Source organism: Lampris incognitus, chromosome 16 (assembly GCF_029633865.1).
Source record: "Lampris incognitus isolate fLamInc1 chromosome 16, fLamInc1.hap2, whole genome shotgun sequence".
Taxonomy (NCBI): Eukaryota; Metazoa; Chordata; class Actinopteri; order Lampriformes; family Lampridae; genus Lampris; species Lampris incognitus.
In genome coordinates, this window is record NC_079226.1 from 2,191,266 (window position 1) to 2,217,113 (window position 25,848).

Sequence of the window (25,848 nt, forward strand, 5' to 3'; positions counted from 1 at the left end):
GGCGACTCCTGCAGTCCGGCAGCCGGGCGTGTGCCAGACCACAGCTGACGGTTTGGTGGTTTTGCTGAATAGCGCTCTGTAATGACTGTTCCATTCCGCCAGCAGCCGTCTGCTGGGCCAACCGGAGCCCTCAGGAGGCGGTTGCCATGGTGATGTTCTACCCTGCAGGCGAGGCCCCTCATTACAGCCTCTTTCAGGGTGTTTTCATCCCAGTTTTCACAACTTGTCTTCATCTTGCTTGACGTGTGTGTGTGTGTGTGTGTGTGTGTGTGTGTGTGTGTGTGTGTGTGTGTGTGTGTGTGTTTTAGAAGGGTTAAGCGTGCTTTTCACGCCTCCTTTCTGCCGACCTGGTCCCGTTCCCCTGCAGGCGGCCCGAACAGGTTCCCCTCTTCGTTCTTCATGGACGCTGGGAGAACCTTCCTCGGGGAGAAAACTGGAATGAAGGTTTTGGACCAGACGGCTTCTTCCAAACAAATCCCACTTCTGACCCCCACTTAGCGGATTCAGGGGGCAGCCGGGCACCGCCGCGACCCCCGGGGCGGCGGGACCCCCGGGGCGGCGCGGCCCCCGGGGGTCCCGCCGCACCACTGGCGACTAGGTTAACCAGTCTACTGAAGGGTCCGACCCGCTGGCCAATGGGCTAGCGGGTCTAGTCATCCGTGATCGCCTCACGCCCCGCCCCCTACATGCCCCCCCTACATGCCCCCCCCTCTTCGGGAGGCGCTTCCCCGCGCTTCAGTGTACCAACTCCCTCACACGCCTCTGGGCGCACGCGCTTCCGGTGGCCTCGTGGGCTACCGCCCCGCTTCTTCTTTCTTTCCTTTTTTAGATTGTGTGTATTGACAACGCAGCAAACAAGCACACTGTCCTTTTTGTTCAAAGGACAAAACAAAATAACAGAAAATCGAGTGAGACAAAATAGAGAAAAAGGAAAGACAAACTAAGATGGAGACACCCTCTCAGCCACCCCATCCCAACAATGGCACCATGCTCAACATCAGTCACAAGTTCAAGTCCTCCGAAGGCCTGTTCTAACAAGTGGATCTACTAAGTGGCTTTATTGAAGGGGGCGAGTCCAGGAGGGAGCCCCAGATTTCATGAAACGTTGCAGGCTTTCCCCTGACATTGTGCAGCATCTTCTCTGGGGGGGGGGGGGGGCAGTGTGATGAAGGCTCATTCAGCCAGTGCTTTTGTGATGGTGAGTTTTCTGACTTCCAGTTCATGAGGCTGATTTTCCCCACTGTGCTGGCGAGCGGTGCGACATACTGTCAGCATGTCCGCGTCCCCCGGTACCAACCCCTGGGGTCATGCGCTATTTCGTGCTCCATGATGTGTGGAACAGCGGTCATAATGAACTTCCCAACGCTTCCACTTTCATCTACTGTGTAGAAGCGGGGCATCAGACCAGCGGCACGTCATCAACAAACTCCATCAGCACGCCGCACTGCCGGCCTTCCTGCGGACTTAACATCGCTGACGCCTCTTCACCCGGATGTGTCGTCATATCCGATCTGTGATCTGGTGAGATTTGTACAACAACACACGTGTACTCTGTCTGAGAGCAGATACAGACAAGCTGCTGTGAGGCTCGTCTGTGGATTTCTGTTTCCTGGTCCGTCGCTTGGCGACCAGCAGCCAGCATTAGTTAACCATGTAACTAAGTCCTTTGAATCTTACTTTTACTTTCGATACGGGGGGGGGGGCGGGTCTCATCCAGAAGGGCCGGTGTGGGGGAAGGTTTTTGTTCCAACCAAGCAGTTCAGGGAATATACAAGAAATAATATTGAAAGAATATTTGTACTGTTAATAGATATTTACACGAGGAGCTGAAGATGATGAGGGACTACAACAGGGGAGCTGAAGATGATGAGGGACTACAACAGGGGAGCTGAAGATGATGAGGGACTACGACAGAGGAGGTGGAGATGATGAGGGACTACGGCAGGGGAGCTGAAGATGATGAGGGACTACAACATGGGAGGTGGAGATGATGAGGGACTACGAGAGGGGAGGTGGAGATGATGAGGGACTACGAGAGGGGAGCTGAAGATGATGAGGGACTACGATAGGGGAGCTGGAGATGATGATGGACTACGACAGGGGAGCTGGAGATGATGATGGACTACAACAGAGGAGCTGAAGATGATGAGGGACTACAACAGGGGAGCTGAAGATGATGAGGGACTACGATAGGGGAGCTTAAGATGATGAGGGACTACAACATGGGAGGTGGAGATGATGAGGGACTACGAGAGGGGAGGTGGAGATGATGAGGGACTACGACAGGGGAGCTGGAGATGATGATGGACTACGACAGGGGAGCTGGAGATGATGAGGGACTACGACAGGGGAGCTGGAGATGATGATGAGGGACTACGACAGGGGAGCTGGAGATGATGATGGACTACAACAGAGGAGCTGAAGATGATGAGGGACTACAACAGGGGAGCTGAAGATGATGAGGGACTACGGCAGGGGAGCTGAAGATGATGAGGGACTATGGCAGGGGAGCTGGAGATGATGATGGACTACAACAGGGGAGCTGAGATGATGATGGACTACAACAGGGGAGCTGAAGATGATGAGGGACTACGGCAGGGGAGCTGAAGATGATGAGGGACTACGACAGGGGAGCTGGAGATGAGGGACTAGACAGAGGAGCTGAAGATGATGAGGGACTACGAGAGGGGAGCTGGAGATGATGAGGGACTACGAGAGGGGAGGTGGAAATGATGAGGGACTACAACAGGGGAGCTGAAGATGATGAGGGACTGCGAGAGGGGAGGTGGAGATGATGAGGGACTACGACAGGGGAGCTGAAGATGATGAGGGACTACGGCAGGGGAGCTGAAGATGATGAGGGACTATGGCAGGGGAGCTGGAGATGATGAGGGACTACAACAGAGGAGCTGAAGATGATGAGGGACTACAACAGGGGAGCTGAAGATGATGTGGGACTACGGCAGGGGAGCTGAAGATGATGAGGGACTACGACAGGGGAGCTGGAGATGAGGGACTAGACAGAGGAGCTGAAGATGATGAGGGACTACGAGAGGGGAGCTGGAGATGATGAGGGACTACGAGAGGGGAGGTGGAAATGATGAGGGACTACAACAGGGGAGCTGAAGATGATGAGGGACTGCGAGAGGGGAGGTGGAGATGATGAGGGACTACGACAGGGGAGCTGAAGATGATGAGGGACTACGACAGGGGAGCTGGAGATGATGATGAGGACTACGATAGGGAAGGTGGAGATGATGAGGGACTACGGCAGGGGAGCTGGAGATGATGAGGGACTACAACAGGGGAGCTGAAGATGATGAGGGACTACGACAGAGGAGGTGGAGATGATGAGGGACTACGGCAGGGGAGCTGGAGATGATGAGGGACTACGACAGGGGAGCTGGAGATGATGAGGGACTACGACAGGGGAGGTGGAGATGATGAGGGACTACGGCAGGGGAGCTGAAGATGATGAGGGACTACGATAGGGGAGGTGGAGATGATGAGGGACTACGAGAGGGGAGGTGGAGATGATGAGGGACTACGAGAGGGGAGCTGAAGATGATGAGGGACTACGGCAGGGGAGCTGAAGATGATGAGGGACTACAACAGGGGAGCTGAAGATGATGAGGGACTACGAGAGGGGAGGTGGAGATGATGAGGGACTACGAGAGGGGAGCTGAAGATGATGAGGGACTACGAGAGGGGAAGTGGAGATGATGAGGGACTACGAGAGGGGAAGTGGAGATGATGAGGGACTACGGCAGGGGAGGTGGAGATGATGAGGGACTACGAGAGGGGAGGTGGAGATGATGAGGGACTACGAGAGGGGAGGTGGAGATGATGAGGGACTACGGCAGGGGAGGTGGAGATGATGAGGGACTACGAGAGGGGAGGTGGAGATGATGAGGGACTACGACAGGGGAGGTGGAGATGACGAGGGACTACGACAGGGGCACAGAGCATCCACACAGAAATGACCTTTTCTCCAGAACATGATGGGGGAGTATTGTGCTCAGTGGAAGATGACGAAGATCTGGTTTTCTTTATTCTAATTTGTGTAACGAGGGAGATCCTGGCTCTATTGTTGGCTTATGTTTTATTTGTCTATGTGTTGTGTAAACTGTGTGAACACAGCACCATGTCACGTTGTCCGTCTGGGGAGGGAGATCCCCCCCTGGTGCTCTCCCTGATCTCTTATTTTTCTCCCTGTTAAAGGTTTTAGGGAGGTGTTCCTTATCGGATGTGAGGGTCTCTCAGGACAGGATGTTGTGTTGCTGTAAAGCCCTCCGAGGCACATTTGTGTTGGGCTGTACAAGTGAAGTCGACTTGAGTTTGAAAACCTGGTTGCAGTTATAAATACTTTGTTCAAGCTACTCAGGGAGGCTTCTTCTGAAAGCGTGTCTCCTTTGGTGAGCGGGATTAGCATGACGCGACTATGTCTGAAGATCAGCTGCTGGACTGGAATGTAAACTCAGCCAATGTGCATTCGAAAATCTCTCTCGCTCTCGCTCTCTCTCTCTCTCTCTGTTTCTCTCTCTCTCTCTCTCGCTCTCTCTCTCTCTCTCTCCCTCGCTCTCTCCCTCTCTCTCTCTCTCTCTCTCTCTCTCTCTCTCTCTCTCGCTCTCTCGCTCTCTCTCTTCTCTCTCTCTCTCTTCTCTCTCTCGTCTCTCTCTCTCCTCCTCTCTCTCTCTCGCTCTCTCTCCTCTCTCTCTCGCTCTCTCTCTCTCTCTCTCTCTCTTCTCTCTCTCTCTCTCTCGCTCTCTCTCTCTCTCTCTCTCTCTCGCTCTCTCTCTCTTCTCTCTCTCTCTCTCTCTCTCTCTCTCTCTCTCTCGCTCTCTTCTCTCTCTCTCTCTCTCTCTCTCTCTCACTCTCTCTCTCTCTCTCTTCTCTCTCTCTCTCTCTCTCTCTCTCTCTCTCTCTCTCTCTCTCTCTCTCTCTCTACTCTCTCTCTCTCTCTCCTCTCCTTATGGTCTCGGTCCTTCCCTCTGTCTGCCTGTGCTGTTATTCATAAAAGCACTGCAGCGCCTCCACTGTTAGAAATGTGTAACTGGATGTTTTGCCTCATGCTCCTGCTGTGAAAGTCTTCCGCCACCTGCTGGTGATTTAGAGAGCCACGTTCTGTTCGCACGCCTGTCTCAAGATTGACAGGTGGCAGAGAAACGGACGTTTTAGTGACAGGTTCTTCTCAGTCTGAACTCGTGATGGTTCACAGACAGACTGACTAGAGAGTTTCTGAAGACAAATAACACATCAACAGGAAAATAATAATGATAATCAAATGAGAAAATATTTGCATGTTAAGAGTGACATCTTTTCTGGGTGACGGGCACAGGTCCATGAATACTGGGAAGCATGCAGCGCTTTACCTGGGCCCCGTCCATAGTGGTTGTGTCAGGGAGGACATCCGACGCTGTTCATCTCCAGTACAGGACATCTCATGCTCGCCTAAGAACACACACACACACACACACACACACACACACACATACAGCTCTATGGCGTGAGGCCATCAGAAGCGCGTGCGCCCAGATGCGTGAGGGAGCTGATATGCTGACGCGCTTCCCGAGGGGGGGGGGAGTGTAACGTGCACGGATAAATAGACTCGCTAGCGCTTGGTTACTGGGTCGTTACATACTGTAGTCCTAGAGCCAGGCATTGGGGGTAGCTAGTGGGAAGGAAAGGGGCTCGACTCTCCCTATTACAAGGCAGTTTCCATCAAAATAATTTTGAAGCTGTTTTTTAAGATAAAAATGTTACCTAGTGCTTCAATTTACTCGACAATGACTAAATTTACCTGCCATTGGCAAGTAAATAGTGTTCATTTTTAACCCTGGCTTCTGTATTCCTGTACGAGCTCTGTTGACATTTCTTAGTGGGCCCCCACCCTCAGCTGATGTGACAACCCAGCCACCTCCCCAAGTGACTCCTACTACTGCTGTTGGTGAGTAATGTTTCAAAATACTGTGTAATTTGTGTGACATTGCAGATATCCAGTATGTCCGTTTTAGGTAAAGGTTTTCTGGTTATTATATATTATCTCATACCGTATGTCTGCTTGAAGGTTCTTCTACTCAAAAGGACCCTGACCCAGGTCCTTGTACTCAAGGGGACCCTGACCCAGGTCCTACTCAAGTTTGTCCTACAACTGCTGGTAAGAGAAAAATAATGTTTAATAGTCTACACTGTGTTATTTCATGTCATGTGAGACATTGCAGGGCATTTATAGTGTCTTATGTCTGCTTGAAGGTCCTTCTATTCAGGCTGTACCTGAAACAGACCTCACCCACCCACCTCCTGTCCCAGCTGCCAGCCAAGCTCCATCTTCTGACCCAACTGACTGGACCTCTGTATTATCAGACACAGTAAGAACTGATCTTGTAAGCAGAGGTCCACTACAGTCTAAATCTGACTCGTCGTCGTCGTTGGCGTCTCTCGTGTCCGAGGATCCATTCCAAGAGATTAAGGTGTGCGCTTAAAACGGAGATGGCTTGACAGCCCAAGGTTAGAATAGAAGAGGCTGGAACAGCATGGACGGGGATAGTAGGGGGTGAGACTAGAAGAGGCTGGAAGTGTGTACAGGGGGTAGTAGGGGTGAGACTAGAAGAGGCTGGAACAGTATGGACGGGGGATAGTAGGGGGTGGACCCATTCCTGCGGATCTCTGTTCTTGGCGGATTTTTCGGCGGCGGTGCTTTTCTTCCGCATGCGCTCGTTTGTCAGTTTCAGCCTTGATGGGACCAGCCAGGCAGGCAGCTCTCCAGTGCTTTCGATTTTCCGCTACTTTTCCCCAGTTCTTAGGGTCAATGTTGAAGGTGATCAGCGTTCTCTTGATACAGTCCTTGTAGCGTTTTTTGGGAGCTCCTCTTTTTCTTTGACCTTCAATCAGTTCGGAGTATAAATTTTTTTTCGGGAGTCTGTGGTTTGACATCCTCTGGATGTGGCCAAGCCACCGCAGCTGGTGATGTTCAATTGTCGTCTCGATGGAAAGGAGATCGACTCTTTCGAGAACTTGATTGTTGGTGACTCATTCTTGCCAGGAAATTCCTCGAATACTTCTCAGTTTTTGCTGGTGAAAGCGTTCTAGTTTATGGATTTGGTACTTGTAGAGGGTCCAGGCTTCACAACCGTATAGGAGGGTTGAAAGAACCACTGCACGGTAAATCATGATTTTGGTTGATGTCTTGAGGTCACAATCATAGAAAACACAGTGAGAAAGTCGGCCGAAGGCAGTGTGGGCAGCTTTCAGTCTGTTGGTGATATCCGGTTCTAGACTGCATGTATCTTCAAGGATACTTCAAGGTACTGAAAGGATTGAACTTGTTCTATAGGTTGGCCATGGATGGTGATTTGAAGCGGAACTCCTGGGGTATCCTGAGGCACAACAGCAAGCGTTTTGGTTTTCTTGATGTTCACAGAAAAGCCAACAGTTTCATAGGCCTGAACAAAGGAGTTGGTGATCGACTGAAGACCTTATGGAGTCATGGCAGGAGCAGCATTATCATCAGCATATTGAAGCTCAATGATGTTGTTGGTGGATGTCTTGTTCTTAGACTTCAAGCGCTGGAGATTGAACAGGCTGCCATCGAAGCGGTAACGGGTGTTGACTTTACCGTCGGGTCACCAATCTGTCTTCTGCAAGAGAGCAGCCAGGTATAAGGAAAATAACGTAGGCACTAGAACACAGCCTTGCTTTACTCCACAATCCATGGGGAAAGGCTCGGAGAGGGTTCCACGAAAACAGACACAGCCTTTCATGTCATCATGGAGGGCGCGAATCATCTGGATGAAGTGGTCAGGGCATCCAGATTTGGACAGCACATCCCACAAAGTGGCTCTCAGAAGAGAATCAAATGCTTTCTCCAGGTCGAAAAAGATGGAAAACATTGTCTTCTGTTGTTCTCTTGCTTTCTCTATGAGCTATCGTGTCGCAAAGATCATATCGGTGGTCCCTCTGTGGGATCGAAAACCACTTTGGGATTCAGGGAGAACTGCTTCAGTCAGGGTGGTGAGACGATTCAGAAGGATCTGCGACAGGATTCTCCCAGCTGCTGAGAGGAGGGAAATTCCTCTGTAATTGTCGCACACTCCTCGGTCCCCCTTTTGAAAATGGTAATAATGTTTGCATCTCTGAAATCAGCTGGGGCGGTCCGGGTTTCCCAGATCTGCGGGATGATTTCGTACAGTCGCTTCTGAAGAGGTAGTCCTCCACACTTGTACAGTTCTGCAGGGATTCTGTCGGGGCCAGCCGCTTTGTTGTTGCGCATCTGAGCGATCACTGTTTGAAGCTTCTTGGTGGAAAGAGGTACAGACATCCACGGTTTTTGCGGCAGAGTTAGTAAGCCATCAAGGCAGTCCGGAAACGCTTGGGATGGTTTGCAGAGGAGCTGGTGGAAGTGCTGTTTCCATCGTTGACTGATGGCTACGTCGTCCCTCAGAATTGTTACGTTGTCCTCTGCTTTCATTGGTGTTGGTGCGGTCTTGATGGGCCCGTAGATGGCACGGGTAGCAGAGAAACAGTCGTGGAGGTGGTTCTGGTCTGTGTAGCCCTGGATCTCAAGGGCTTTACTTCGCCACCAAGCATCCTTCATGGAGCGGAGTTGAGCTTGGGTGTTTAACTTCAGTTTCTTGTAGTGCTCTTCTTTCGTCTTGGAGGTTCTATCTCTCCCAGGAGAGACGACCTTGATTCTTTGTGCTAATCAGGTTGAAAATTTCCTGGTTGTTCTTATCAAACCAATCCTGGTGATGTTTTTTCAGAATACCAATTTCGGTTTCAGCTACAGCGAGGAGGGTCGTTTTTAGGTTTATCCAGTTTGATATAGGGTTGTTTTCGATGAGGGCAACATCATTCAGGACTTCCGTGACCTTATTCCGGAAGCTTCTTACACTGACATCTTCAAGATTTCGGACGTCGATTTTCTTTAGCGGGATGGTCATGGCAGGGCGTCTATGCTTGGGTTTGAGTTGCAGATGGAGCTTGGAGATGACCAGCCTATGATCGGTCCAACAATCGTCAGCATGCAGGAGTGCCTTGGTGACATGAACATTGGATCGGTCCTTCGTGCATACAATCACAAAGTCAATGAGATGCCAGTGGTGGGATCGCGGCTGCATCCAGGTAGTTTTCTGGCTCATTTTGAGTTGGAAGATAGTATTTGTGATGATGAGGCCATGTTCCGCACAGAGGCCAAGGAGAAGGCTTCCATTTGAGATGCATTTAACGACTCCATGCTTCCCAATGATGTTGCTCCATGTTGTACTGTCTCTGCCAATACGAGCGTTGAAGTCACCCATAAGGATGAGCTTGTCAGCTGCTGGAACGGTGGAAATAGTTTTTGATAGGGTATTGTACAAAGCTATTTTCGCCTCATCGTCAGCATCAAGAGTTGGAGGCATAAGCGCTGATGGCAGCCAGGAAGTATCCATTTTGAAGTGGTAATCTGATGGAGATAATGCGTTCGTTAATGCAGACAGGTGTTAGATTCACGTCACGGACAAGTTTGGATCTGATCGCAAAGCCGACTCCATGAATTCGGCGGTCCGTTTCTGGTAATCCTTTCCATATGAACGTGTATCTGAGACCTTTTTCTTCGAGTTGGCCTTCATCTGCAAATCTTGTCTCTTGGAGAGCCGCAAGATCGATATTGAAATGAGAGAGTTGTTGTGCAATAAGGGCAGTTCGTCGTTCTGGTCTATCAGAATCACTCCGATCAACTAGAGTCCTGTTTCAGGTTCCAAAAGTCAGTAGCGTAAAATTTTCCTTATTTCACCCACAAGAAATGGATTTCCCACTGGACGCGGTATTCCAGTCAGGAGGCATGGGAAACAGCTGTTTTTAGCCCACATTTTCTAGGGCCTTCCCCTGATTGGGGGGGGGGGGGGGCAGTGCTGTCCCTAAAAAGGGCTGCTCCGTCGCAAGGTTGCTGCCGAATCCACACAAAGTTTCCCGGGTTCATGGAAAGACGACCATCAGATCCTTACCGCCAATTGTGTGCCTTTGGAGCTAGGAGCTTCCAGGATGATCATTCCCTGCTCCCATCGTTCCGCAGCATCACCAGTGGACTTTGTGGGGGGGGGGGGATAAAGCACGACCCTTGAAAAACTCTTGGAGCCATTCGCTAAAGCCTTGATTAAAGTGGTGATCAGGTCGCGACGCTGGTCCACACTGCTTAGCCTGGGAGGATCTAGTTCCACGGTAACACAAGAGTGAAGACGATTGGATCCGCCACAGGTTGCACCCAAGTGATGGTCGGATTGGGAGTCTGGACTGCCCACTTTTTAGGCACTTACGAGCCAGGGATGTGTGGGATTTTTGTAACTGCCAGTCCGCGGTCCTGTTAGGCTTTAGCCAGCTGAGTGCTGCCCAGGTTACACCAACTCCACAAGTGAAGTCCGGTCAATACCGTGAGGAGGGGCCTATCCGGGGTTTGTCACACATGCTGGAATCGGTAGCCTGTACCTTTCAGCCTACATCACATGACGCTTCAGCAACCCAAATCTGACTACACCCAAATCTGACTACAGCAACCCAAATCTGACTACACCTTCCCCAAAAGAGAAGATGGCAGAGCATGCCATCACCACTTCTTCTTTAGAACATTGGTAAATGGTGAGAAAATGAGTAGAAGCTGGTTAACGTATTCCCCCAAAAGCAATGCACTTTTTTTTGTTTTTGCTGCACATTTTTTTTCTCCAAAAGAGTATAATTTAGTCAAATGGGGGGTAAGTGTTTGGAAGAATGCACAGTCTATCTTGAAAACCCATGAGAGCTCTCCTGAACACACCAGGCATATGGCAGCCTGGAAGGAGTTAGAGTTGCGTCTCAAAAAAGGAGAGGACTATAGACAGGCAGGAAATGTTACTACTAGAGGCTGAGAAGAGGCATTGGAGGGACGTTCTTACTTGTTTAGTGGCCATCATCCAATCTCCAGACAATGGTAACTTTTTGAAAGAGGTGGAACTTCTTGCTAAGTTTGATCCTGTAATACGGCAACATATTGCAAGGGTGCAAAGTGCAGTTGGATATCATCCACATTACGTGGGGAAGACTGTTCAGAGTGAACTAATTGCAGCAATGAGTGGCAAAGTAATAGAAGAAATTGTGACTGAAATTAAAGCAGCCAAATACTTCTCAATCATATTAGATTGCACCCTAGATTTAAGCCATCAAGAACAAATGTCTGCAATAATTCGAATAGTCGGTTTCAATGACATGCCAGAGATCAAGGTACATTTCATTGGTTTTCTTGTGGCAGACGGAAGCACTGGTGAAAGTTTGGCAAACCTCATACTCAAAAAGTTAAATGAACACAATCTCCCATATGGTGACTGCAGAGGTCAGGCTTACGAAAATGGAGTGAACATAAGTGGGAAACACAAGGGTGTACAGGCCAGACTCTTAGAAGTGAATCCCCGAGCCTTTTTTGTGCCTTGTGGGACACATACCCTGAACTTAGTAGTTTTTTCTGATGCAGCCACAGCCTCCACAGATGCAATTAGTTACTTTGGATACCTCCAAAAGATCTATGTCCTTTTTTCAGCAAGTCTTCAGAGATGGGCAATCCTGAAAAAACATGTTCCGGTTAGTGTGAATTCTTGGGCAGAAACTATGTGGGAGAGCAGAATCAAAAGTGTAGAGGCTCTACGCTATCAGGCTGCAGAGGTAAGGGAGGCCCTCTTGGAGGCGAGGGATTAGGCCACTGATGGCCACTTCTTTGGCAGAAGGGGTGGGCTCATACAGTTTTTCTGTTTGCTCGGTTGTGTGGTATGACATTCTAGCAAAGATCCAGCATGTCAGCAAACGTATGCAGTCATCTGAAATGCAGTTAGATGTAGCTGTTGAACTGCTCAGGGACACACAGAGATTCCTTGCTGACTACAGAGTCACTGGTTTCTCAGCAGCTCAAGCAACAGCTAAAGAAATCTGTGATGGGATGAATGTGGATGCCACACTTAAGTAGAAGTGGCTGAGAAGCACCAAATGGCAGTTTGTCTATGAATCATGTGATGAGCCTTTCGGGGATGCGTTAAAGAGGTTAGAGGTGACATTCTTTAACACTGTTGCAGATGCGGCCAAATCGTCTGTTGAGGAAAGGTTTGTCTGTCTGTCTGAGGTGAAAGATAAGTTCAGTGTGCTGAAAAACTTTACTAATCTGACAAAGGATGAACTGTCAACTCAGTGTGAGACACTTAGTGCTGCTCTAACAACAAATCGTGGTCATGACATCAATGGTAGGGAGGTAGACCAGGAGTTAAGAAGCTTACCACAGTTGCCTTCACCCAATATGTCCCTGCTGGACTTCCTATCACTCATTCACACCCGGCATTTGAAAGAGGTTTACCCCAATCTCTGGACAGCTCTTCGTACTGCATTAACCCTACCAGTAACTGTGGCCAGTGCAGGGAGAAGCTTTTCGAAGCTAAAACTAATTAAAACGTACTTACGATCCACAGTGTCCCAGGAGCGCCTCACTGGCCTTGCGGTTCTCAGTGTGAATCATGAAATAAGTGAGAGAATCACATACAATGATGTAATCAATGATTTTGCTGCTGTGGAGGCACGTAGAGTCAAGATCTAAAAGATACTCTACTGTGAGCTATACTGGTAACTCTACTGAGAACTACACTGTCTGTGAGCAGAGAAATGTACTGTGAGTTATACTGAGAGATATACTGAGAAATATACTGTGATTTATACTGAGAAATATACTGTGATTTATACTGAGAAATATACTGTGAGTTATACTGAGAGATATACTGAGGGAGCTATACTGAGAACTATACTGGGAACTACTATGGGCTATACTGCCAAATATACGTTGTAGCACTATTTTTTGTGACCAATTTTTTTATTTTATTTTTGACGAAGTTTGCAGGTGTACATTAACAAAAAAGTATACAAGTTTACATACTTGTACAAGATAGTACATTATAGCACTATTAATAAATAGTTTAAAAGTAATATTGTGGCAGGATGAGGAAAAACACAGGAGACCAAGGCGAGTTTGATGTTTATTCCTCAACTCCAAAAACCAACTGCAGCAGGAACAACCCTGCACCGGCGAGCCCGGGAACGTAAACCACGCCCCCAGCTCACAATCCTGCTGGGTGAGAGGCATAGCCCCTAGTGTCCGCCACACAGCCCCCCCCCCCCCGAACACCCAGAAGGGACTCCTGGAAAGAAAATTAGTGTCTCACTGGAGGCTTAAGCAGCCTGCCATAACGGCTGCGCCGTCCCTCAGCCGAAACAGTAGGTGAAACACAGTCCAAAGCCGGCTGAGAAGCAGAACGCTGAACCCGTGAAGACACTGCCGGGGTCCTGGAAGGAGGACGACCCCGACGGGGAACCTGGGCCAGAAACACAACTTCGCCTGCCACCCTGTGCGCCGGTTTAAGCCTATCAAGCGTGACACGCTCCCTACGCCCACCCATATCTAGCACAAAACCCTTAGGACCCGTCTCAAGAACCCGAAATGGGCCATCGTATGGGGGTTGGAGGGGCGAGCGGTGAGCATCATGCCGTACAAAAACAAAACGAGCCGACATGAGCTCCGCAGGCACGAACGACCGCGGAAAGCAGTGGTGAACGGGGCCTGGAACCCGAGTGCTGTCGGACAAAAAAGGATGAACGGCCGGACGGGGTCGAGGAGCGGAACTCCCAGGCAAAAATTCCCCAGGGACGCGGAGTGGCTGACCGAGCACCAGCTCAGCGGGTGACGCGTCGAGGTCCTCCTTAGGAGCCCAACGCAACCCGAGCATAACCCAAGGTAAACGATCCACCCAGTTACCATCCGAGAGCACAGCGCTGCCTTGAGCGACCGGTGAAAACGTTCACACAACCCGTTAGCCTGAGGGTGATTCGCGGTAGTGCGGTGCACCTGCACACCCAAGGATCGTGCAAGTGCCGACCAGAGCTCTGACACGAACTGGGGGCCCCTGTCTGAGGTGATATCTGACGGAGTGCCGAAACGGGCGACCCAGGAGGAAAGAAAAGCGCGTGCAACATCCGAGGATGTTGTGGAGGACAGAGGGACAGCCTCTGGTCACCTGGTGGTCCGATCTACCATTGTGAGCAGGTGTGTAAAACCCTGTGAAGAAGGTAGAGGGCCCACCAGGTCCACATGCACGTGGTCGAAACGTCTGGCCGGGATCGGAAACGGTTCGAGGGGCGATTTAGTGTGCTGGTGGACCTTAGCGCGCTGGCACGCTACACATGCAGCTGCCCACCCCTTGACGTCCTTGCGGAGGCCAGGCCAGACGAACTTGGAACCGACCAACTTCACCGACGCCCGAACTCCAGGGTGCGAGAGGGAGTGAATCGAATCGAAAACTCGACGGCGCCAGGCCACTGGAACAACGGGGCGGGGACGGCCGGTGGAGACATCGCAGAGGAGGGCAGGACTGCCTTCCTGCATCACAGCGTCCTCTAGCTTGAGGCCGATACGCGTTTACCTAAGGGCAAGGACGTCCGGGTCGCTGGGCAGGTCGGCAGCCATAGCGGAGAAATCCACACCGAGGTGCACAGGACACACAAGCACACGCGACAGACAATCAGCAACAGGGTTGGACTTCCCGGCCACATGCTGAATGTCCGTTGTGAACTCGGAGATCGCCGCTAGGTGGCGCTGTTGACGAGCAGACCACGGCCCAGTCACCTTGGACATGGCAAAAGTCAGCGGCTTATGATCCACATAAACCGTGAATGGGCGACCCTCCAGCAGGAAGCGGAAATGCCGGGTTGCAAGGTGCAGTGCCAGCAACTCCCGGTCAAAAACGCTGTACTTGCGCTCGCTATCCCGCAGTTTGTGGCTAAAAAATGCGAGTGGCTGCCACGCATTCGCCACACGCTGTTCAACCACAGCCCCCACGGCTATGTCAGACGCATCGGTTGTTAAAGCTATGGATGCCGTGGGTGTGGGATGGGCGAGGAGGGCAGCGTTAGCCAGGGCGCACTTAGCTCTGTCAAAGGCCTGGACCTGTTCGGGAGTCCAGTCGACAGGGTCGTTAGCCTTCTTAAGCCGCAGGGCTTCGTAAAGTGGCTGAAGGAGGTGGGCAGCACGAGGGAGGAAACGGTTATAGAAATTCACCATGCCCAAGAATTCCTGCAATGCCTTAATGGAGACTGGGCGGGGAAATTCCGCCACCGCTTGCACCTTAGAAGGCAACGGGACCGCGCCTTGCGGCGAAATGCGGTGACCCAAGAAGTCAATCACCGGCAGTCCAAACTGACACTTGGCCGGGTTGACTATCAGGCCGTGTTCGTCCAGACGACGGAAAACCTGTTTCAGGTGCGCCAGGTGCTCTTCAGCTGACCGACTGGCCACTAATATGTCGTCGAGATAAACGAACACGAAATCAAGGTCACGCAACACCGAGTCCATCAGTCTCTGAAAGGTTTGCGCTGCCCCCTTCAAGCCAAAAGGCGCATGCGCATGAACTCAAAAAGCCCAAACGGGGTGATCACTGCGGTCTTGGCCACGTCCTCTGCGCGCACGGGAACCTGATGATAGCCGCGCACCAGGTCCACCTTAGAGAAGATAGTGGCACCTGCCAGGCGTATGGAAAAGTCCTGTATGTGTGGGATGGGATAGCGGTCATTGGCGGTGACGTTGTTCAGGCGGCGAAAGTCGCCGCAAGGCCGCCACGACCCATCCGCCTTGGGCACCATGTGAAGCGGCGAGGCCCACGGGCTGTTGGAACGCCTCACTATACCCAGACGTTCCTTGATGGCGAACTCCTCCTTAGCTGGAGCCAATTTTACCGCGTCGAGGCGCCGCGCGCGCGCCAAAGCTGGCGGTCCCAGAGTGGGAATGAAATGTTCTACCCCGTGTTTGGTAACCGCGGTGGAAAAGGCAGGTGGAGTCACCGATGGAGAATCCGCCAGCAAACGCTGAAAAACATCCCCTGATGCTAAAAAGTTAGCGTGTGGTAACGGCCCGGCTCCCCCTGTCTCGCACGGAACAGTGGCGAAAGACACAGCATCAATTAAACGGCGGTTTGTAACATCAACCAGCGGACCATTAGCACACAGAACATCCGCGCCGATAACAGGAACAGTAATGGCGGCCACTACAAAGTCCCACTCAAAATGGCGCCCGTGGAAGCAAACAGTCACCAACCTTGTGCCAAACGCCGCAATGGACGAACCGTTAGCTGCACTTAACTGTGGGCCGCCGCCTTCGGCCGACCTGTCTGTCTTAGCAGGAGGGAGTAGGCTCTTTTGCGAGCCTGAGTCCACCAGAAACCGTCTTCCTGACATCGTGTCCTTAATGAAGAGCAGCTCACTACGTCCGCCAGCGCCCACAGCTGCTACTGAGCGCTGCCCTGGAGTTTCCCGCCGCCTCCAACGTGCACGGAGGGACGCAGCGCCTCGCCTTGCCGCCGAACCGCTGGTGGAAGAAACAGAGGCCGCTCCCGCGCCGTCTCCGGGCAGTCACTCCAGCCACCACTGCCGGGTCCGCGTCCTCCGACGCCGGCTGCAGAGGCTCCGATGCCACACTCTGCACAGAGAACCGTCTGGTAGCCAGCAGGACCCGATCGGCCTCCTCAGCCAAACCTCGGCAGTCACCAGCGGCCAGACACGGGGAGTTAGCCAAAGCCGCGCGCACAGGAGACGGGAGCTGGCGCAGGAAAACGTGCGGGAAAAGGAATCCGCCTTCGTCTGAGCCTAGCAGCGACAGCATATTGTCCATGAGATCCACAGCCGTCCCGTCGCCCAAACCGGATAGGGAAAGGATTCTATCTGCCCTCTCTGCGGCAGATAGGCTGTACCTCCGGATCAGAAGATGTTTGAGGGCGACGTATTTACCGTGTTGCGGGGGGGGGGGGGGGGACGCGCAACAGCTGCATGGCCCGGCGTGTGGACTGCTGGTCCAGCGCAGCGACGACCAAATAGTATCTGGAGTCGTCCGCGGAGATTCCACGCAGGTGGAACAGCGCCTCGACATGCCGGAACCACGAGGCCGGGTCGCTCTGCCAGAACTCTGGGAGCTTCACAGGCGCGGCGAGAACGGCCGGCTGTGAGAGTTGGGGCGGCGTGGCCGAAGTGGATTCACACTCTTCTTCTGCTCCAAACATGTTCAATTCGGGGTCACCAATGTGGCAGGAATGAGGAAAAACACAGGAGACCAAGGCGAGTTTGATGTTTATTCCTCAACTCCAAAAACCAACTGCAGCAGGAACAACCCTGCACCAGCAAGCCCGGGAACGTAAACCACGCCCCCAGCCCACAGTCCTGCTGGGTGAGAGGCATAGCCCCTAGTGTCCGCCACAATATCATTGTTACCTGTCCGATTTTATTTGTATTATTATTTGTTAGTTTTTTTTTGGGGGGGGGGTGTCAAGATCTCGCCTAGGGCCCAGCAGACCCACGGGCTGGCCCTGCTGATGGCAGAAACCTTATCAGTAAAGTATGAGGCGAAGGGGTCGGGGTGAGCAGTAAAGATGTGGTCTGACAGCTGCATCAAATTTTCTGTGGAGCAGTTCCGGGTCAAAATCAGATCAAGAGTATTGTGTGTGGGGGTGTGTGGGGGTGGGGTGGGAACCTGTCTGAGGTCGAAGGCAGATAGAAGAGACAGAACTATGGAACTCTCTTCCGATTGAACTAAGACAAACCGAGTGTCTGGCTTGTTCTAAACCTCGTCTTAAAACTTGTCTTTTTACGAAAGCCTTTACAAATGTTTGCTATTTGTTTTTATTCATTCATACTGTTTTTATTTCTATTCCTATTTCTTCTTCTTCTTTCGGCTTGTTCCCTGTTCCTCAGGGGGTCGCCACAGCAGATTTTACAGTTTCCATCGGTACCCTGTGAGGGCCCAGCACCGATGGCGGCCGTTGTTAACCCGGGCCTCAACCGATCTGGTACGGTCTTGTCAACCTGCATAATGATTTGGCAGAATGTTACGTGCGATGCCCCCTGACACAGCCACCTACCCCCATGGACCCGGGGGCAGGGGCAACACGCTGGGAGCCATCCCAGTACTCACGGACTTGTGTCTGGGCCTGTTGCCTGTTGTGTCTGTGTCTGTTTGTGTGCCTGGTTCATGTGTTGTTGTTACATCCTCCTCCTTGTGTCCTTTGGTCTTGTTCTCGTTTTGGCCTTGTCTGTATTTATTTCTTTTGTAAAGCGCTTTGTAACATTAAGAAAGTTCTACATAACTGAAGTTATGCTTATGCTTATGATTATGATTATGATTATTACAGTCTAGACTAAAGTTATGATTATGATTATTACAGTCTAGACTAAAGTTATGATTATAATTATTACAGTCCAGACTAAAGTTATAATTATTATTATTACCGTCTAGACTCAAGTTATGATTATGATTATTACAGTCTAGACTCAAGTTATGATTATTATTATTAAAGTCTAGATTAAAGTTAAGATTATTATTATTGTTACAGTCTAGACTAAAGTTATGATTTTGATTATTACAGTCTATATTAAAGTTATGATTATGATTATTACAGTCTAGACTAAAGTTATGATTATGATTATTACAGTCTAGACTAAAGTTAACATTATCATCATTACAGTCTAGATTAAAGTTATGATTATGATTACTACAGTCTAGACTAAAGTTAAGATTATTATTATTACAGTCTAGACTAAAGTTATGATTATAATTATTACAGTCCAGACTAAAGTTATAATTATTACTATTACCGTCTAGACTCAAGTTATGATTATGATTATTACAGTCTAGACTCAAGTTATGATTATTATTATTAAAGTCTAGATTAAAGTTAAGATTATTATTATTGTTACAGTCTAGACTAAAGTTATGATTTTGATTATTACAGTCTATATTAAAGTTATAATAATTATTATTACCGTCTAGACTAAAGTTATGATTGTTATTATTACAGTCTAGACTAAAGTTGTGATGATTATTATTACAGTCTAGATTAAAGTTATTACAGTCTAGACTAAAGTTAGGATTTTGATTTTTAGTCTAGACTAAAGTTAAGATTATTATTATTACAGTCTAGATTTAAGTTATTATTATCATTACTACAGTCTAAAGTAAAGTTAAGATTATTATTATTACAGTCTACACTAAAGTTATGATTATGATTATTACAGTCTATATTAAAGTTATAACAATTATTATTACGTCTAGACTAAAGTTATGATTGTTATTATTATAGTCTAGACTAAACTTGTGATTATGATTATTACAGTCTAGACTAAAGTTATGATTATTATTATTAGTCTAGATTAAAGTTATGATTATTATTATTACAGTCTAGATTAAAGTTATGATTATGATTATTACAGTCTAGACTAAAGTTATGATTATTATTATTATTACAGTCTAAAGTTATGAGTATGTTTATTACAGTCTAGACTAAAGTTATGATTATTATTATTATTACAGTCTAAAGTTATGAGTATGATTATTACAGTCTAGACTAGGGCGAGGTGTGTACGCATTCAGTCCAGCTTATCCAATAATTCATAATACCTCCGGTTTTTACAAACAAAGGTCTGCAAGACAACAGACAACTTTCCTGCTCTTACACACACCCTACACACACACCCCCTACACACACACACCCTACACACCAACACACCCTACACACCAACACACTACACACACACATCCTACACACCTACACACCAACACACTACACACACACACCCTACACACACACATCCTACACACCTACACACCAACACACACACCCTACACACACACATCCTACACACCTACACACCAACACACTACACACACACACCCTACACACCTACACACCAACACACACACCCTACACACACACATCCTACACAACTACACACCAACACACTACACACACACACCCTACACACACACATCCTACACACCTACACACCAACACACACACCCTACACACACACATCCTACACCCTACACACACACACCCTACACACACACCCTACACACACACACATCCTACACACCTACACACACACACCCTACACACACACACCCCTAACAGAGAGACCATGTGATTGGAGGGGAGCAGGGTGGGGTTTTGCGAGAGCATGGTAGAACAGGTGGAACAGGTGGAACAGGTGGAACAGGGTGGAACAGGGTGGAACAGGGTGGGGCTGTGCTAACAAGACAGACACGCTCACACAGCGTCAGTGTCTGCTCTCACTGCAGGCCGAGACACTGCTCTTCAGGTACGTCCCGGTGGGGGTGTGTGTGTGTGTGTGTGTGTGTGTGTGTGTGTGTGTGTGTGTGTGTGTGTGTGTGTGTGTGTGTGTGTGTGTGCTGGTTAACAGTGGTGTGCAGTTCGTCGGGATTCACTTTAAGTTTTTAAATACAAGACAAACTGAGAGGTGTCGTGTTGTTCTATTTTGTGTTGTGTCCTTGTGTGCAGTCATGTTGTGTGGTTTAGTGTTGTGTTGTTGTGCCGTGTTTTGTTCCTGTATTGTTGTGTTGTGTTGTGTTATCATGTGTGTGGATGTGTAGAATTCGAGTCAAGCGTATTTGTGTAGCCAAAAGTCACAAGGCAGTCCCAAAGGGCTTTACAGTCAGTACAATACACAACACTGTGTTGTCGTATCTTGACAACAACACAATTGTGTTGTGTTGTGCAATATAGTGTTGTGTAGAATTGGGTTGTGAAATGCAGTGTTGTATATTGTGAAGTAAAGTGTTGTGTAGTGTAGAATTGTGTTGTGTTCTGTTGTGGTGTTCAGTTGTGTAGTGTTGCATTGCATTGTCTATTTGTTGTTGGTTGTTGTGAAACTCTTTGTGCTCAGTGTGTTAGTCACATGTCACGAGTTGTGTGTGTGTGTGTGGGGGGGTGTAAATATGAAACATGTTTAACTCATTCCTGTTCCTCTTATTTTATTTCAGGAAAAGGAATGGATGTAAGATCACACACACACACACACACACACACACACACACACACACACACACACACACACACACACACACACACACACACACACACACACACACACTACAGCACGCACAATACAGTACACACACACTCACACACACACACACATACACAGTACAGCACAAACACACTACAGTACACACACACCACAGTACACACAAACAGTACAGTACACACAATACAGTACAGTACACACACACACACAGTACAGTACACACACACACACACACACACACACACACACACACACACACACACACACATACACAGTACAGCACAAACACACTACAGTACACACACGCCACAGTACACACAGACAGTACAGTACACACAATACAGTACAGTACACACACACAGTACAGTACACACACACAGTACAGTACACACACACAGTACAGTACACACACACACACACACACACACACACACACACACACACACACACACACACACACACACACACAGTACAGCACAGGTTGTGACTTTCCATTCAGCCATGTTGTTTTTATAAAACCTGACTGAGACACACCTGAACCACCACATTCTTTCGACACCTCCACACCACTCCCTCTATCCCTCTATCTATCTATCCCTCTATCTATCTATCTATCTAGCTGTCTGTCTGTCTGTCTGTCTGTCTGTCTGTCTGTCTGTCTGTCTGTCTGTCTGTCTGTCTTCTCTTGTGAAGTATATTCTCCTTGCCTCTCAGAATGTGTGTCCACTTGTCCACAGCAAAGCGTCTTGGACAGTTTCCGTCCACTACTGCTGCTGCTGCGTTGGCGGCTTAGTGACGTGATGAGGCCAGTGTGTGCTGACGGCTTCTGACTTGCTGCAAGTACAAGTTTAGCCAAGTAGAGGTCTTCTCTCACCACAGCGTCAGCAGTGTCACCGCAGGGCGGGTGTCTGGCATGTCATGTCCCAACATGTTGTTGGTACCTACGTTTACGTTGCCCCGGTAGGAGCCGATCTTGGTGAGGGTGCTCAGCCTCCACACTCCCCCACAGCCCCCAGCGCTGCTGCTGCTGTGCAGCAAGTTGCTGCTTCTTGGTTTGGGGGTTATGACAAAGCGAGTTAGATGCTTCCAGCAGAATTCCCTCCATATTTGTGAGTTTGTGGATGTACATTGTGTCTCACACATTTGGTACCATTCTTCCCCTGTTATCTGAATCATTAGCTCTGCTTCCCATTTTGCTTTCATGTAGAGCGTGGAGTCCCCCCGCCCGCCCGCCCCCCCCCGAAAGCTTGGTACAAAGCAGGGATGACCCCTAAGCCCCTTCTGTTTGTATGCATTCCACAATCACCCCGTTCACGTTATTTGACGTTTCAGCTGATAAAAACTGTACTTATACTCTTTACTCGAGTATATTTTAAAGCCAGTAATCGGCTTTTTACTTCACTACATTTGCAATACCTTCGTTACCATTAGCCTGCTCAAAATGCGGGGATTCAGTGTCGGGGGGGGGGGGGCACCTGTACTGCGCGTGCCAAGTTGCCGAACAAGCACCGCCGATGATGATGACGGAGCAACCGGAACAAGAGGCAGCTTCCGGCGACAATCCCTGGCCACATCTGGCCACACTTTTCATACCAGCATCTTAAAAAGCAACAGTTACATGATGACGTGTTTGCTGTGCCTCCCGAAAAACACCCAGATTTCTGCTTTTAAAAACTCCTCTTCTAATTACACCTACAAAAAGACTCACTGGCCGATCGGAGCGCGGGAAGAACAAAGCGCGAGGCTTCCGGGAGAAGGCGACTTCTCTAACCTACAGAAAGACTCAAAGAGCCCTCGCGCTTTGTTATTCCCGCGCTCCGAAGATACTTCTGAGGATCTGCACGCTTCCGGACACTTCCGGATCCCACCGCTGCCACCAGTGTTATGGTGTGTTCACACCAAACTACTGCTACTATTTTCGGCTGCTGCCATTAGGGGGCGCCACTGCGGTTCATCCGTTTCCATCTCTTCCTGTCCTCTACATCTTCCTCTGTCACACCAGCCACCTGCATGTCCTCCCTCACCACATCCATAAACCTCCTCTTTGGCCTTCCTCTTCTCCTCTTCCCTGGCAGCTCCATATTCAGCATCCTTCTCCCAGTATACCCAGCATCTCTCCTCCACACATGTCCACACCATCTCCATATTGTCTCTCTTGCTTTGTCTCCAAACCGTCCAACCTGAGCTGTCCCTCTAATATACTCCTTCCTAATCCTGTCCTTCTTCATCACTCCCAATGAAAATCTTATCATCTTCATCTCTGCCACCTCCAGCTCCACCTCCGGTCTTTTCATCAGTGCCACTGCCTCCAAACCATACAACACAGCTGGTCTCACTACCATCTTGTAAACCTTCCCTTTAACTCTTGCTGGTACCCTTCTGTCACACATCACTCCTGACACTCTTCTCCACCCACTCCACCCTGCCTGCACTCTCTTCTTCACCTCTCTTCTGCACTCCCCGTTACTTTGGACAGTTGACCCCAAGTATTTAAACTCATATGCCTTTGTCACCTCCACTCCTTGCATCCTCACCATTCCACTGTCCTCCCTCTCATTCACGCATAGGTATTCCGTCTTGCTCCTACTGACTTTCATTCCTCTTCTCTCCAGTGCATACCTCCACCTCTCCAGGCTCTCCTCAACCTGCACCCTACTCTCACTACAGATCACAATGTCATCCGTGTACATCATCGTCCATGGAGACTCCTGCCTGATCTCCTCCGTCAACCTGTCCATCACCATTGCAAACAAGAAAGGGCTCAGAACCGATCCTTGATGTAATCCCACCTCCACCTTGAACCCATCTGTCATTCCAACCACACACCTCACCACTGTCACACTTCCCTCATACATATCCTGCACCACTCCTACATACTTCTCTGCCACTCCCGACTTCCTCATACAATACCACACCTCCTCTCTCGGCACCCTGTCGTATGCTTTCTCTAAATCCACAAAGACACAATGTAACTCCTTCTGGCCTCCTCTATACTTCTCAATCAACATTCTCAAAGCAAACATCACATCTGTGGTGCTCTTTCATGGCATGAAACCATACTGCTGCTGCTGATCGTCACCTCTCCTCCTCTTAACCTAGCTTCTATTACTCTTTCCCATGTCTTCATGCTGTGGCTGATCAACTTTATACCTCTGTAGTTGTTACAGTTCTGCACATCACCCTTGTTCTTGAAAATTGGTACCAGTATGCTTCTTCTCCACTCCTCAGGCATCCTCTCACTTTCCAAGATTGTGTTAAACAATCTAGTTAGAAACCCCACTGCCATCTCTCCTAAACATCTCCATGCCTCCACAGGTATGTCATCAGGACCAACTGCCTTTCCACTCTTCATCCTCTTCATAGCTGCCCTCACTTCCTCCTTGCTAATCCACTGCACTTCCTGATTCACTATCCCCACATCATCCAACCTTCTCTCTCTCTCATTTTCTTCATTCATCAGCCCCTCAAAGTACTCCTTCCTCCTTCTCCGCACACTCTCCTTACTTGTCAGCACATTTCCATCTCTATACTTGATCGCCCTAACCTGCTGCACATCCTTCCCAGCTCGTTCCCTCTGTCTAGCCAATCGGTATAAGTCCTTTTCTCCTTCCTTAGTGTCTAACCTGTCATACAACTCACCATTCACCTTTTCCTTTGCCTTTGCCACCTCTCTCTTTGCTTTACGCTGCATCTCCTTGTACTCCTGTCTACTTTCTTCATCTCTCTGACTATCCCACTTCTTCTTTGCCAACCTCTTCCTCTGTATACTTTGCTGTACTTCCTCATTCCACCACCAAGTCTCCCTGTCTTCCTTCCTCTGTCCTGATGACACACCAAGTACCTTCCTAGCTGTCTCCCTCACTATTTCTGCAGTGGTTGTCCAGCCATCTGGCAACTCTTCACTACCACCCAGTGCCTGTCTTACCTCCTGCCTGAACTCCACACAACAGTCTTCCTTCTTCAACTTCCACCATTTGATCTTCGGCTGTGTCTTCACTCTCTTCCTCTTCTTGGTCTCCAAAGTCATCCTACAGACCACCATCTGATGCTGCCTAGCTACGTTCTCCCCTGTCACCACCTTGCAGTCTCCAATCCCTTTTAGATGGCGCCTTCTACATAAGATATAGTCCACCTGTGTGCACTTTCCTCTACTCTTGTACGTCACCCTGTGTTCCTCCCTCTTCTTGAAATATATATTCACCACGGCCATTTCCATCCTTTTCACAAAATCCACCGTCTGTCCTTCCACATTTCTCTCCTTGACTCCATACCTTCCCATCACCTCCTCATCACCTCTGTTCCCTTCACCAACATGTCTATTGAAGTCCGCTCCAATCACCACTCTCTCCTCCTTGGGTACCCTCTCCACCACGTCATCCAACTCACTCCAGAATTCTTCTTTCTCGTCCATCTCACACCCAACTTGTGGGGCATATGCGCTGATAACATTCAGCAATACACCTTCGATTTCCAGCTTCATACTCATCACTCTGTCTGACACTCTCTTCACCTCCAGCACACTCTTGACATACTCTTCCTTCAGAATTACTCCTACCCCATTTCTCCTTCCATTCGCACCATGGTAGAAGAGTTTGAACCCATCTCCGATGCTCCTGGCCTTACTCCCCTTCCACCAGGTCTCTTGCACGCACGGTATACCTACCTTCCTTCTCTCCATCATATCAGCCAGCTCTCTCCCTTTACCAGTCATAGTGCCAACATTCAAAGTTCTGACTCTCACCTTCACATGCCTCCCCTTCCTCCTCTCCTGCTCCCTCTGGACATGCCTTCCCCCTCTCCTTCTCCTTCGCCCAACAGTAGCATAGTTTCCATCGGCACCCTACTGGTTAACAGTACCTGTGGCAGTCGTTGGTAACCCGGGCCTCGACCAATCCAGTATGGAAATCTGATTTATGATCCGCATATTTGATTTGGCAAAGATTTGACGCCGGA

General features: G+C 49.3%; 1 protein-coding gene across 1 annotated transcript in view; it reads left to right on the forward strand.

Moving 5' to 3' along the window:
- The first annotated feature begins 20,135 nt into the window (after positions 1 to 20,135).
- lgals3b (lectin, galactoside binding soluble 3b) overlaps positions 20,136 to 25,848 on the forward strand; it is a 10,566-nt gene continuing 4,853 nt past the window's right edge. Inside the window, exons 1-2 of the mRNA XM_056296328.1 lie at positions 20,136 to 20,169; positions 20,852 to 20,865. Of these exons, the coding sequence (XP_056152303.1) occupies positions 20,860 to 20,865 (6 nt within the window). The 5' untranslated portion in view covers positions 20,136 to 20,169; positions 20,852 to 20,859. The remainder of the gene's footprint in view (positions 20,170 to 20,851; positions 20,866 to 25,848) is intronic.